Below are 14607 nucleotides of genomic sequence, written 5' to 3'. Positions count from 1 at the left end.
GTGGATGGGGAATCAATCATCGACATCTCTAGCTTGATAGTGATGTTACTCTTATTTTGGTCCAAGTTCAAAAGTGCAAAATTTAATTAACAGTGAAGTAAAACTATATTTTGTACAAAATTCAATTAACAGTGAAATAAAACTATATTTTGTACAAAATTCAAACCTCCAGTCACTCATATTATTATAGATTTTGATAATCGTCTACAGATATACACCAATCACAAGAGACACCCTTCTTTATCGGCACGAATATTAACTTTTATTCACAATATCTGTAGTATCTAATTAAATTTTATCAATGCCTCGCAATGTAACATACAGAAATTCATATTCGTTGTCTAAGCCAGATCATTATCGGAATAATGAAATGTTTGGTAGCACACTCATGATTCAAGTTCAAATGAAACACTACGATACTCGATGCGGCTGAAGTATTATTCCTTCCAGCAAGTCCTTTACGCTGTACTGTGCATTGAGGTTCCACATGTTGACACTTGGCACTTGACATTATGGCCTCGAAATGACAGTCTCGCTGATGCCTCTCCTGACTGGGTGGTCGAAACCCTTGAGAAAGGACGAGCGAGTAAACCCGAAAGACCACATTTTAAAGTACACATTTTTTGTCCTAACAATTTTTTGTTTAATGTTAAAGATTTTTATTCATTAAGTTAAAGATCACAAATTATACTATTTCTAATGACCATTGCATAGTGAAAAGGGTGTTTAACTAAATTATATGTACTACAAGAAAACAGCATAAATACTGTGATATTTGTTTACTTACATCAAAAATTCAACTAAAAATTTACATCTCAGCATCCCCAAATCTTATTTGTTTTTGTTTACTCAAAATGTACACAACCTTGACTTTAAAGTAAGAATAAATTATATTTATCAGCCTGATACTCCATCGACAAGAAGATTTTAAAATATACTTTTATATCCAAAGTGAATAAATTCATACAAAACACCTTTAAGAGTATTTTTATGAAATACATATCACAAAAATATGAATTTCCCTTAGATTTAACAATGTTATAACAGGTAAAAAAAATTAGAATTATTTTTGCTTTGAGCCGGAACTTACACGATCCCCCTACTTAGTTCATAACTGAGTCAAATGTCTTGAATTTGCATGAAAAGAGGCAGATACGAGCATATCCAAACTAATACTGCCTAGATACCTTGCCACGAATAGAACTCACCGACGCAAGTTAATAAACTCGCGATGGTCGAAACAGCTTACAGATGGCCACACTGCGCACACTCCATTACTGCGCGTAGCATTTGACGCCTCTCCACTTGATCAGCTTAGTAGCCCAGCGTTTCTCTGTACAAGCCACAACCACAACACAGTGTATGATGCAGGCAGGAAGCAGCGATAAAAACATTTTGTTGTCCCTATAATCTCGTAGAGTCAACACACTGGCAAGGATAATTCTTCTCCAATTATGTTCAGTATTCAGAAGATTATGGTATACTGACAGTAGTATAAGAGAGTTTTTCTGGTAGTGTGCCAATCATGTGCATTATAGGCACACTTTTTCTTTTAATTTTAAAACAATTGAGTTTTTTTTACCTTTTTTGCTTAAATTCTTTGCTCCCTGCCATTTTATTCAGCCGAGTGTACATCCGGGCCAATTCTTTCTCAGCGTGTCCCCCCCCCCCCCCCCACACACACACACACACACACCATCCGGTTCACAGCTTCGCCAATGCTACGTTGCGACTTGGAGTGCTGCCTGAAGCGCCCCGGTCCCATAACCCCCACTTGCTGTCATGTACTGTAACGTGCTGCTGCGCTCAATATGAAATCTCGTCTAAAGAACAAATATAGATTGGCCGTGGAAGCGCCAGGCAGAAACAGTACTAAACACATTACCCATAGGGGCACAGCGCACGCACAACAAAATTTATGATTAACCTCCTTAAAACTTGGTAAGGTTAATGTGGATCGTGATCTAGGATAAGAAAATAATAAGATCTGGTTTGGTTTACATTGGCATTTACTTAATGATTTTGTTGCTGTTATTTCTACTGTACAAACCTTATTCCACTGAAGATAAACCATGGCATTACAGCCGAAACAAAATACCAAGAAAATTGTTGACCTTATTTGCTATACTTAATACATTAAATCTTGTTAAACAATAAACCAAATGGGAGGCCCCTGGGCGAGATATTATAATAAGTAACCATGGTTATATTTGACTGAATTTAAGGTCATTTGGGTTTCTTAACTTTACAGGCCATTGAATATTGAGCGCGCAGGCTCTTCATAAGACAAATTATAACAAAAATTACATTTACTCGTTAAATGAATAAAAGTGTCCTGAAACTGGTTGTTCAGAATTATAAATTATTTTATGGTTTTTTCCACTCAGGGAAAAATATGTTGAAAGCTGGCACTCTTGAGAAATTCTCCGATAGCAGGAGGCGATGAATTTCGGTGAACTAACTCATGAACTGCATGGGAGTTGAATTTGGAGCGGAATCTCTCATCCTAGTTCTTGATCCCCGCCTAAGCTGCGGGGTGGAGTAGATCAGGTCGGTCCCTGGAGATGGCCAGGTGATGCGCGACGCGGAAGATTGCTGTCGCCATGAAGAATAATAAGTAAAAACAAAAAAAACTATTTCAAAAAATAAACTATTTCGGGCAGCAAAAAAAATTAAAAATTGAGTGCTAAGGCACATGGCCTTGTCGATAACCAACTACATGCTTTAGAGAAAGCCATTCACGACTTTTCAGAAGCGCGTTGTCTCGGGCTGCGAAGAGAGATCCGCCCTTACCGCGTGCTGCCTGCCGAATCTTTTTGAAATGGCGTCGGGGCGCCTAATTAAAGTAAGCAACTGCCCCCAGCCAAAGAAGGGGGTGGTGGTGATTGCCCGAAGGAGTCCGGAGATGCCCGAAGGGGCGAAGCAGACTGCAACCTGTTCGCTGCGCTCTCACGCGAGTCGTAGGCGAACTAAAATCGCAATCGCACTGCGACTGCTGCCAAGGTCGATTGTGACAAGCTGTCTCTTATGGGAGGGATGAGTATTGCGCTCTGGTGGCCAAGACGAGAACCTGTCTGGAGGGTCACAGAAACGTCCGCTAGAGTGCAGTGGGCGCGCTCGCGACCAGTGCTCAGAGCAAGGTTAGGGATTTTTCCCGCTGCTAGACTTCGCTGAGGGCTCCGTTTGACAAGTGGGAATGTCCTTGGGGAGAGAAGGTCTCCGCCCGGGATTCACTGGGGGTCGTTGCTCCGGGTTTGAGTTCTCGTGAAGCCACAGGTGGGTGTTGTGGGGAGGGGGGTTTAAATTTGCTAAGTCGCCTGGGAAAGGCGTCATGTGGACTGTCTCGAGGTGTCGCCGCTGGCTGTAACTTGGTCCAGAGGCGTGCTTGCGAAACCCTTACGTATGCTTGCCTCCGAGAAATGAAAGTTGCTAGCAGTGGGGTTGGGGTAGCGTTCGCTAACGCGAAAGCCGTTCCGTTACATAGGGAAGGCGTGACGCAAACGGGGGCCGGGATGCTGCGATTGCAAATCGTCAGCAAACAGTATCTGTTTGAAGCCTGCGAACAAGCGCAGGTGCACTGGGTTGCACAAGATTGCGTCGGAGTGTACAGTAAAGGAAACAAAATTTAATAAAATAAAAATTACAAATTTATTATTTGGTTTTCTTCTTTAAAAATTAAAAATTAAATTTAAATTCGTACATTTGTGCCTGAAAGTGGCACTGAAACGGCACAGTACTATATCTCGTTACACGAAGCCATTTCGTGACCAGACTTGCGTGGGCAAGCAGACATTCAGCCCCTGGTGACTTCTCAGAAGTTTCGCTATCAGCAAGCTTGGACAACCTGCCTGGTCGAATTCTCGGTGCGGCAGACATGTCGTGGTGTTTCGTCGCCTCGGTTCTCACGAACCTTGCAGAATTTCCCCCGCTCTCGCCAGTCCCCTCGTCCAGAACCCACGCCGGGTCAGTCACCGGTCATAACCTCCCCCCTCCTCTCTGGTTCATGGAGGTCATAACCCACAGCCGCTCTCACACTCTCGTCCGCACAACCTGCCAACGACGAGAGGAATTAAGATGCGCCGGACTGCTAAAAGATGTATCCGTGATCCATCTAGCAGAAGCGAGAGACACTAACCCCTCCCTACCATCCTGGCTGTCCACCTGAGGGCAGCACTGTCGCGCCCATAAGAACAATGTTCAAGCTGCATCGACCCTCGACCTGACCGCTCGCCGGGCGAGTTGAGTTCCCCACTCCTCCGTCCAGAGCGCGCTGGCCAAGGATGCCAACTTCGGGTGTCTATGACGACGTGCGCCGATGAATACCGAAGGATTCCTCCCCCTACCCTCTCTGAAGGGCGACTTGGCATTTTAATTTAGCGCCCCAACCACGCCCCGAGGTCACTTTTCTTAGGGCAGCCAACCGCGAATCTCCAGTCAGCGGTTCTCCTGACTTACGCGAGAATTAGAAGATCGCCGATCAATCAATTTGAATGTAGTCTAATACAGTAAAGGCTTCAAGTGCCGAATTTACTATTTTTAGCTTTTAGTCTACCCTAAGTAGTCGCCAGTTATTTTTTTTTCTTTTTCTTCTTCCAACTTTCTTCGTAACCATCATGGTTTCCAAAGCCAACCGTGTGCTACCGCGTCGGTCTACGAGGCGGCAGCCAGGCAGCTGAGTTCTCCCCGCAGTGGTGAGTTTTTTTATGCTTTACTCCATTTCCACCCATCCCGGTGGCGAATTCCGCCACCCTACCTAACGCCTGCATCCAAGGTAATTATTACCGAATGGCCTTTGTTTCAGTGCGGGTTCGAGAGCACCCCTGGAACCCAGTTCGTTCTAGAACGTCCCACATCAAGATTTTGGCCCAGCTGTTTCACAACACCCGGTGAAATGCCTTCGTCCTTTTACTATCTCTCTCTTCTCGTCCTCTGCGGCTCACTATGCTTGACCGCCAACATATATATCAAGTCTACCTTACACCCATGCCAGTTTATAGATATTTTATTTTTTATTGTTTTATATTATTTTTCTGAACTGTAAATTTATAATTTAAAGTGCTAGCCAATGCAACGAAACAATTTTGTGTATTTATATGTTAACCTTCATAAGTAACCCCGTTGAGGCCCGGGCCGATGGTCAATCGTTTTTCACCTTTTTTTCAATAATGTTGTGTTAAATTTGTAATATTCAAACCATACAAAAATTATGAAAGCACTGTCAAAATAAAATAGAAAATCAATCAGAATTTAATCAGAATAAATCGAATAGCTTGCCAACCAATCCTCTGCTTCTCATTTATAAGCCTTACGATCCTCTCCGCCACCTGTAAGCCCACAGGGGCTGTAGTAAATCCTTGTTCACCCTCCTTAGTGCCCCTCTAAAGTATTATTGACTTATCTTTTTATTATAAGTTTATCTTTCCAGTACATTTCCAAATTTTTGCATCTTAGAAGTTTCTCTAACAAATTACTTAATAGTAATTAGCGCACTAAGGAGAGGCGTAACAGTAGTGAAGAGGTAACAAAGGAATACAATTTTTTTCGAGGTCTTCCAACAACCATGCAGGATTAAGGGTACTAGAGGAATTGCCAAACAAATATTTTCGTGAGATCTATGACACGTATTCAAGAAATAAATATATGATTAAAAGTAGTTCCTCAACTATCCAGTACCGCAAACAGTGCTCACCACACATACCTTTTTGAACTTTCTTCTGGCCCGCAAATTCCTCGGGCCTCCTTACAACGCGGCCACAGGGTTGAATCATGCTTTTGGGAGATGGTAATCCACTCGCACGAAAGAAAAATTCCCTTCCGAGTTCGTCCACATTGCAATGGTTGCTGGCAGAAGCTCGACTGTCAAAATCAGCCTCGATCGCTGAAACTGGACTGTGAACACCACCCCTGAAAAAAAAACCTGTTGTCGGAAGTGTTGACACTTGATAACTCACTGACATAGCTCACAATAATAAACCACAGCAGACAACCAAGTGCAACTGCAGACAGTCATGTCGTGGAACAAGCCTCTCAACTGTGCCACTCAAGTGCCCAGCCAGGACACGACTGTCCACAACCATCTCGCTCAGCGAACTGCTCCGAAGACACCGCTCAGTCGTCACAAACCACTTCTAGGCTGTCGCACTACTATGGACTCCTGCACACCCTCTCTCACTTATGCCATACTCGACCAGTGCGGCAAACAGGGAAAGTTAATCTACTGCACGCTCTCCCTCACTTATGCCAATCTCGAACAGCACGGTGCAACAGGGTAACTTAGGTACACTACTGCGTGCTCTCCCCCACTAACACCACCCTCGACCAGTGTTATTGTAAGAGTTAGAAGGATCAGAGACCATGTGTCCAGTGCTCTCGACATGGAAGCTTCTGCTGTGGCATATGGCAAGTGACGGAGCAATTAAGGAATAAATGGGCGGGAAAACAGGAGTACCCCGAGAAAACCCTCAGGCTCTCGGGAGGGAACGTCCGGTGATAAACTGGGTACAACACCACTGGGAATAAAACCCTGATCTCATTAATGGGATGTGATTTATCTGACCACTCATCTCATATGACACCTTACTGTCGCGATGAATTCATGGTTTTAAAATACAGTAGTTCTCATAAGATCATCAGCTTAAAGGTCCATGCTATGCAAGGTATTGCTCTGCAGGATGATTAAAATTCTCTTTTTCATAGGAACATGACAAATGAGTAAACAATACATTTCGTACGAAAAAGAAAACCTCTGTTTGATTAACCATTATTTCAAACAGTTCATTATGGCTCACATAAGCATTTAATGACACCCATATTTGAAAGTAGCATGCTGTGAGAGGCCCCGAGGAACTCTATTCTCCTGATGGACTGACAAAGGCGATGATACCAGCCTAGTCAATACTGTCCAAGAAGCAGCAGTGAGGACAACATTCCGACCATGCCTCGTTCTGAGGGTAGTTGCTAAGTGAAAGGTCTCAGAATGGGTAGGTTATGGGTGGAGGGTCTCGGGTGGGTAGGTGCTGAGAGGAATATCTCTGTTGTATAGGTTCTGAGAGGAGGGTTTTGGGAGTGTAGTTGCTGGGTGAAGTGTCTTGGGTGGTTATGTGTTTATTGGAGGGTCTCGGGTGGGTAGGTGCTGAGAGGAATATCTCTGTTGTATAGGTTCTGAGAGGAGGGTTTTGGGAGTGTAGTTGCTGGGTGAAGTGTCTTGGGTGGTTATGTGTTTATTGGAGGGTCTCGGGTGGGTAGGTGCTGAGAGGAATATCTCTGTTGTATAGGTTCTGAGAGGAGGGTTTTGGGAGTGTAGTTGCTGGGTGAAGTGTCTTGGGTGGTTATGTGTTTATTGGAGGGTCTCGGGTGGGTAGGTGCTGAGAGGAATATCTCTGTTGTATAGGTTCTGAGAGGAGGGTTTTGGGAGTGTAGTTGCTGGGTGAAGTGTCTTGGGTGGTTATGTGTTTATTGGAGGGTCTCGGGTGGGTAGGTGCTGAGAGGAATATCTCTGTTGTATAGGTTCTGAGAGGAGGGTTTTGGGAGTGTAGTTGCTGGGTGAAGTGTCTTGGGTGGTTATGTGTTTATTGGAGGGTCTCGGGTGGGTAGGTGCTGAGAGGAATATCTCTGTTGTATAGGTTCTGAGAGGAGGGTTTTGGGAGTGTAGTTGCTGGGTGAAGTGTCTTGGGTGGTTATGTGTTTATTGGAGGGTCTCGGGTGGGTAGGTGCTGAGAGGAATATCTCTGTTGTATAGGTTCTGAGAGGAGGGTTTTGGGAGTGTAGTTGCTGGGTGAAGTGTCTTGGGTGGTTATGTGTTTATTGGAGGGTCTCGTGTGGGTAGGTGCTGAGAGGAGGGTCTCATATGGATATGCGCTGAGTGGAGGGTCATAAGTAGGTAGGTGAGTTGTAGAAGGTCTCAGTTGGGTAGGTGAGGAGTGGAGGGTCTCGGGTGGATAGGTTTTAGATGGATGGTTCTAGATGGGTAGTTGCTGAGGGGAGAGTCTCAGGTGGGTACATGCTTAATGGAGTATCTCAGGTGGGGAGGGTGTCTGTGGAGGATTTCAGATGTGTAGATACTGAGTGGAGGGTATCGGATAGGTAGGGGCATTAGGCACATCAGAGTCTGACTGGATCTTAATGCAGGTGTTAGAGGTGACTGGGCCTCGAGTGCATCATCTTGATTTCTTGTTACTGTACTAACCACAGTAATAATAGTCCCAAGTAGGCATGCCACCACTATAATGTGGCCTTATCCATTCAAAATCAAATATCTTCACAAAATGTGTTGTCTAAGGATCATATATATCTTATTAGCTATTAAAAATTGTATATGTCTTAATGCTTTTAATATATTACCTCAATTGTATAGTTTAACAATTCAAGAGGAAAAGAGTATGTTTTCGGAGTTAAAGCCCAACCATAAATATGAATGATGTCATAATAAATTAAAGTGTTTCTGTTTTTTCTTTTACTTCAATCTTTTTTGTTGAGCCATCGATATCGGGTTCAATTCTGACGGATTCAGAAATTATTAAGATTAAAATAATACATATTTTCTTTGGTGTACCTATGTGATATGGCCTCGATGGCAAAGGTCAGTACCACAGAATCACAAAGCTGAGGAATGATTAGGGGCATTATTTCCATAAATGTACAAGGGCAGATGTCGGGGATTGGCTCACCAGGTTGTCTGGCCTCTGTCTGTGATGTCTTGTGGTGTGTTGTGCTCGACAGGCGCAGTGTGACGAGGGGACAGACCCAGGCACAGCAAAGCTGCAGGTAAGTCACTGCAGTCTATTATATTTTTAATTCTCGAGCTTCCCATGTGCTGGCATTTATTATCTCTCAATAATAAGTAGAGATGCCGGCAGAGTTGACTGTACGACAGATAATAACAGAAAGCTTTCGTAGAGTCCATCCTACAGGTTGCTGATCACGAATTGTTTCACTCCACATGTCCACACTTATTACTAGGCGCACACAGATACACAGAATGCATGTCAAGTCACGCAACCGAATTATTATGCTGGACTAAGAACTAATAAAAGATTGTATGAATTCAGTGTTGAAGAAATATATATACCCAGTCAGAAGTGTGTGGTTTTACTGCAATACTTCACTGAAATGCACATGGAGCCATTTATGGTTACTAATTCAGTGCTCACAATACGTTTTGAAATTGTTTAACTAAATGCACCATGTGCATGGGCATATTCCATAGTTAAAATTCTTTTATTTTGGCACCACCCAGTTATTTCCAACCGTTTTACCACTGCGCCATCTGGCTCAGTTATCCCAAAATAGCACACTATGTTTCAGATTCTATTTCACAACTATAACCTGCGGAAAAGTATAACATATTTACAACATTACAGAACAGTGTGCCAAAATTTAGTACCAACTGACCATTTTCCCAAAAAAAATTTATTAGAGAAAATGCATGTTAATAAAAGGTTTCTTAGGGGCATGCATTGGCAGATTTTTTTTACATTATAGCATCTACTATTGCTGAAGGTGTCTGTGTTTCTTCGAACTTAATGATCGAAAGGAAGAATATAAGAAAAACTAGCATGAACCTTCTTGTATTGAGGGTTGAACAGCCTTAAGGGATACCAAGTTACATCTTGAAGTGAGTCTCCCAGGTCGTGTGAGTGCCGGTGCCTGGAACCTGCCCACCTCATCACTAGTCCACGGTGGTAGCCTGTCCTGCAGCGAGGGTGTCTGCTTGCCGCAGGTACACTCCGGCGAGGAGGGGGAGGTGCTGCAGAGGCTGGATGTGTTCAACAGCGTGCAGGTGCTGGCGCCAGGCATCGAGACCTACGACACGAGCAGCCTCGACTCCGAACAAGAATCAGGTAACACGCCCTACACTGCCATCTCCGTACGTCACAAACTGAACTACAAATACAATACGAAGTTAACCAAACTGTTGAACTTAAAATAAAATTATTGATCATTATACTCTAATTTTTATAATAATGTGACGAAATTACAAACATATCTGCGCGTTAATATTGTAATAATGAATGATTTTTTTTTTTAGTTTTTTTAGTTTAGAACTTTTTTTTTTTTTTTACATCGGGGTAGAGACCACCAGGTTTCGTCTTCCCATGCATGTGCCATCTTCAATGACTGTTAAAAGCGTGTTGAAGTAAGTTTCAACATGTCCACCCAATACCTATATCATCACCTCCTCGAATGTTGTCCCTACCCAAAATCTAAAGTATTTCAGGGTTATTACTGATAATTTTAAAAGCGAAGACGCACAAATGGCGTGTCTGTGAACTTGACGGTTGCATTTAACACATATGTTGATTAGCGCCGCTAATAAGTGTACGTTGCGAAGCTGCGCGAGTGATCCACACAGCAATTGGCCATACATGCATACTATATTAATACTAGGTGCTGCCAATTTCTGTACAGCTTATATTTGCGTAATGTTTGCCCGATGCCAAAATAATTGTCTGAAGTGTAGAGTTTGTTTTTTGGAAAGAGTTTTAAAGGACCATGTTTTATGAAAGTGGCCATTTTTACCAATGTAAATTTTATTTCATAAATATTATTGTCAAGCGTGGTGGAACATCATTTCCACAAGGTTCTGACGTGAATACGTATTTAAAATTGCTTCCATAGTGGCAGGCAATTCGAAAAACGAATGATAACAAAATCGGGGAATACAGTTCGGTGTTGCAGCTACATAGCTATAATCTCCATCCAAAATTTAATCACACCACTGGATAGCTAAAGGATCCAAGAATTCGTCACGCTAAGTGAGGACTGTGACGCATCGCGCGCTGTGGAAGGGGGAAGCGCCGCCATTTTGAGGTCATTATGCTGTGTTTCGAGATTTACATTTAGTATAACTTTGGACTCGGAGAAGCTACGACGTTCGATTGAGTTTCAATCGTCAGCTCTTGTCGAAATATATCGATTGCATGTATAAAAACATGAGTCTAAAATATTTGCAGTGAATATATATGGTGTTAAAATAAAAAATATATATATTATGAATAGAAAATAATACCTTTACGTACACGTATTAACATACAACACACGCCCGTGTTGTTGCAATATGATGGTGTTGAGGCAGAAGGTACGCTGGTGCTGCAGAGCCGCTGCCGCACCGGGACGCAGACAGGTCGGTGTGCCTGTCGCCGCCCAAGATGGTGCTGGTGCTGAGCCTGCTGGTGCTGGTGTTCCTGGGCGGGGTGGCCATGGTGCTGTGGACCCTGCTGCTTGGCCGCCGCCCGCCCGGGCGCCGCTGGTTCCACCACCAGGACTCGCTGCTGGTGCTCGACTCGCCGCAGCTCTCGCACCGCCCGCACTGGCGCGTGCTGCGCTGAATCGCGTGGCCTTTGCGTGTCGCCGTGCGGCCAGAACGGCAGCCTCCACTTCTCGCAAGCCGACCTATCGAACACTGTCCGCACTGGCGCGTGCTGCGCTGACCCGCGTGGCCTCTGCGTCTCGCTGTGCGGCCAGAACTGCAGCCTCCGTCTCTCGCAAGTCGACTAATCGAACACTGCCCGCACTGGTGCGTGCTGCGGTGACCCGCATGGCCTCTGCGTCTCGCTGTGCGGCCAGAACTGCAGACTCCCTGTTTGCAAGTCGATTGGCAGGAAATGTTATTCTTGTATGAGGGGGAGGGATATAAGATTCGAACGATTAGCGCTTGTCTCTTAGATACACAATGTCGATTTCAATTTATTACGAGCTGAAGAAAAATATCACACGAAATTTCAGTAGTGTACCTTACGTTATTATTATTTATTGTTAAGGATTTTCAAGGACTAAATGTAGATTCTTGATTCCTATTGTTTCCCACCTGATTTACACTATAGTGAAGTGTTTACATATCCTGGGACACCAATGTGTCCTAGGTATTTTAGTACTTGAAGAGTGCTTTTGTTTGGAACTGTGTTTACATGTTTTAATGAATTTTCAGAAATTAAAATAATCAATATTCCCTAATAGTGGGTTTATATAGCTATATATTTTCACCACCCGAGCTTCCAAATATTAATGTAAAGAAGTGTAATTTTTATGTTTCTCGTACGAGATTGCCCTTTAGAAGACAGTTTGTTTTCCAGAAACCATTTTTTATACTCGTGGTAATGACATCTGACATCAAAAGTATTGCTTTTTAAGTCGTTAAGCTGTGGTGCAACAATTTATTTTATTCTCTATGGTATTTTATAAACGAAACTTAAGGTAGTGAAAGTTACCTCATTGATAATCAAAATTAGACAATATTTACCTTAAGTTCTTTATAATATTAACGATCTTTAAAACACGTAGTTACAAGTTTATGTGGTAAATTTGTCACAGAAAAATGTAGGTAGTTGTGAATCACTGCATTACTTACATATTTCACTCTAAAATATTTTGTTTATTCAACTACATTAATTATTTTTGTACTCTGGACAAAACTGCAATTGTGTAAAATAGAAAGTGTGTTAGAGATATTATACAATTTATTATAGATTAAATTTGGGGTTGTTAATATGAATCGGTTTACTAACTCTTTATGCTTCGATGTGTTTGCATGGCTGAGGGTCAGTGCTTTCTGTTCCAACAATGTTCAGTGTGCGTGCTCAGCTGTGAGAAGGTCTCTTGAAGCAGTTGCTGTGTGATAGGCTTGCCAGGTGTTTGTATTGTTGCTCTACAGCCACCAGAAAACCTCCAGGGATATTACCATGACTAATTTGAAGGCTGTCCTATTTGAAGTGTATCTTTACATGTCCCTGGGAAATTCATGAAAGTTTCGCAAAATCAATTTTTTTAAATATTTATATACTTTTATGGATTTTTGCAGGGCATCAAATTATGTTTCTCAAGCTACCTTACACTGTAGCATTTTTTTTGTTGCAAATCTACAAACATAAAGTTTGTAATTTCACACGGAAGACTGAAAATATCAATGGAACTGGCTGTTGACATATTTCAAAAATTTATTTGACAAGCAATACAACGCAATACAAAATCTGTAGTGTTACGGCTGGAATGTTTATTTCATCCTCTTCAGAATTGAAGACTTCACCTTACACTTTTCTAACGGATACAAACCTCATACGAGTGTTTGAAAACTTTAGTTTGAACAGGTGGAGAGCAAATGCAATCAAATTGTTTACCTGAAGTGATTTCTTAAATTGAGCTCATGTGTGTGTAAAAAATACTATTTAAAAAAGGATTTTTTTTTTGTAACTATAGGTACATACAAAATGTGAAAATGTTGACCACGTATTATCCTGTTCACAAACCAAAATCCGTTGGACAAAAACAGTAGCAATAACATTAACGACATTAGCACAAGAGCAACAGTATCACAACCCAAACATCACTTGAAACAACAGACGCAAAACAAAAACCATAGCTGCAACAACAGTATCAACAACAGTAACAATAGCAAAAACAACCAAAAACAAAACTAGCGACAACATAAGTAGCAATAAAAGTAGTACAAACACCATTAGCAACAACTGGTTTACTTTGAGAACAAACAATGGAAACTGAGTAAATACTCTCTCATAGAAATAACTAAAGTACAAATTTAAAATACTTCATTTGACAATGTAGCTACATCTAGGTGATGTTTTCCTTAAACTACAGGGTTTAGTGTGAATGTTTCTCTCAGATGTGTAATAGCTGCCAACTCCTGGTAGCTAGTTAAGGCAACTCAGATATTTCCTGGTGTGTTCATTTTTCCTTCTTCACTTCACAGTTACCAATATGTAAGAGGGTCGACAATTGACACTTGTCAACTCTTCACAAGTGCATTCCCCTTGCACACTGCACACGGCACATTTCACACTGCTCATTGCATATCATTCTAATGTGTTTCTTGTGCAGTTGGTCAACAAGAATATCTTATGTTTATTTCGGCCTCATCAACTAGAAGAACCAGGAATGCATGCAAATGTCGTATCTTTGCTGTCTAGGCAGGGGATGTGAGTTTGCACTGGATGCCTGTTTCAGACGGATTGTACTTTATAAATTTTTTATGCCATTAGGGCATTTTCCTAGATGCTATCCCATTATGTGTATCCTAGGAGTTTATAACATTTCAGACGACCACTGAGTGCACATCTGTGGATGCTTTTATACCGGTACCTAGTTGTGTGTGTCAACATAATTTAGATTCCTGTTAACTGTTGAAATGGTTGTTAATTGAAAAGGTGTCAGATTATTCAATAAGTGTGTGTAACTATCCTATCGATGTATATTTATTATCTGGGTCAGCAAACAAACATGGCTTGTTACAAAATACATAAGCCATATTTGTATGCTTGGGGGTGTTTTTGTTGTATAAGATGTACATTGACTTTTTTTACTATATGCATTGTAATATTTATGTATTTTGTTATGAATAAAAGAATTTTTAGTTTGGTAACTTTATTTTATTTCCATAAAGTCGTCAACCTTAAATCTAATCTTACTAATATCATAAATGTGAAAGTTTGGATGAATGGATGGATGGATGCTTGTTACTCAATCACGCAAAAACAGCTGAACGGATTTGAATGAAATTTGACACATATATAGTTTATAACCTGGATTAACACGCATGCCACATATCAATCCGAAATAACATCCGTAATGGAGTGAAAAAAATTAGTAATTTCATTT

The 14607-nt window shown here is 41.8% G+C and overlaps 1 protein-coding gene across 1 annotated transcript in view; it reads left to right on the top strand.

The window, feature by feature from the left end:
• Window positions 1-14362, top strand: part of LOC134539400 (uncharacterized) — a 146105-nt gene extending 131743 nt beyond the window's left edge. Inside the window, exons 8-10 of the mRNA XM_063381401.1 lie at window positions 8719-8763; window positions 9719-9839; window positions 11095-14362. Of these exons, the coding sequence (XP_063237471.1) occupies window positions 8719-8763; window positions 9719-9839; window positions 11095-11327 (399 nt within the window). The 3' untranslated portion in view covers window positions 11328-14362. The remainder of the gene's footprint in view (window positions 1-8718; window positions 8764-9718; window positions 9840-11094) is intronic.
• Window positions 14363-14607: the final 245 nt, after the last annotated feature.

This window comes from Bacillus rossius, chromosome 15, assembly GCF_032445375.1.
Source record: "Bacillus rossius redtenbacheri isolate Brsri chromosome 15, Brsri_v3, whole genome shotgun sequence".
NCBI lineage: Eukaryota > Metazoa > Arthropoda > Insecta > Phasmatodea > Bacillidae > Bacillus > Bacillus rossius.
Note: the sequence above shows the minus strand (reverse complement) of the source record. Positions and strands in the feature narration are given on the sequence as shown.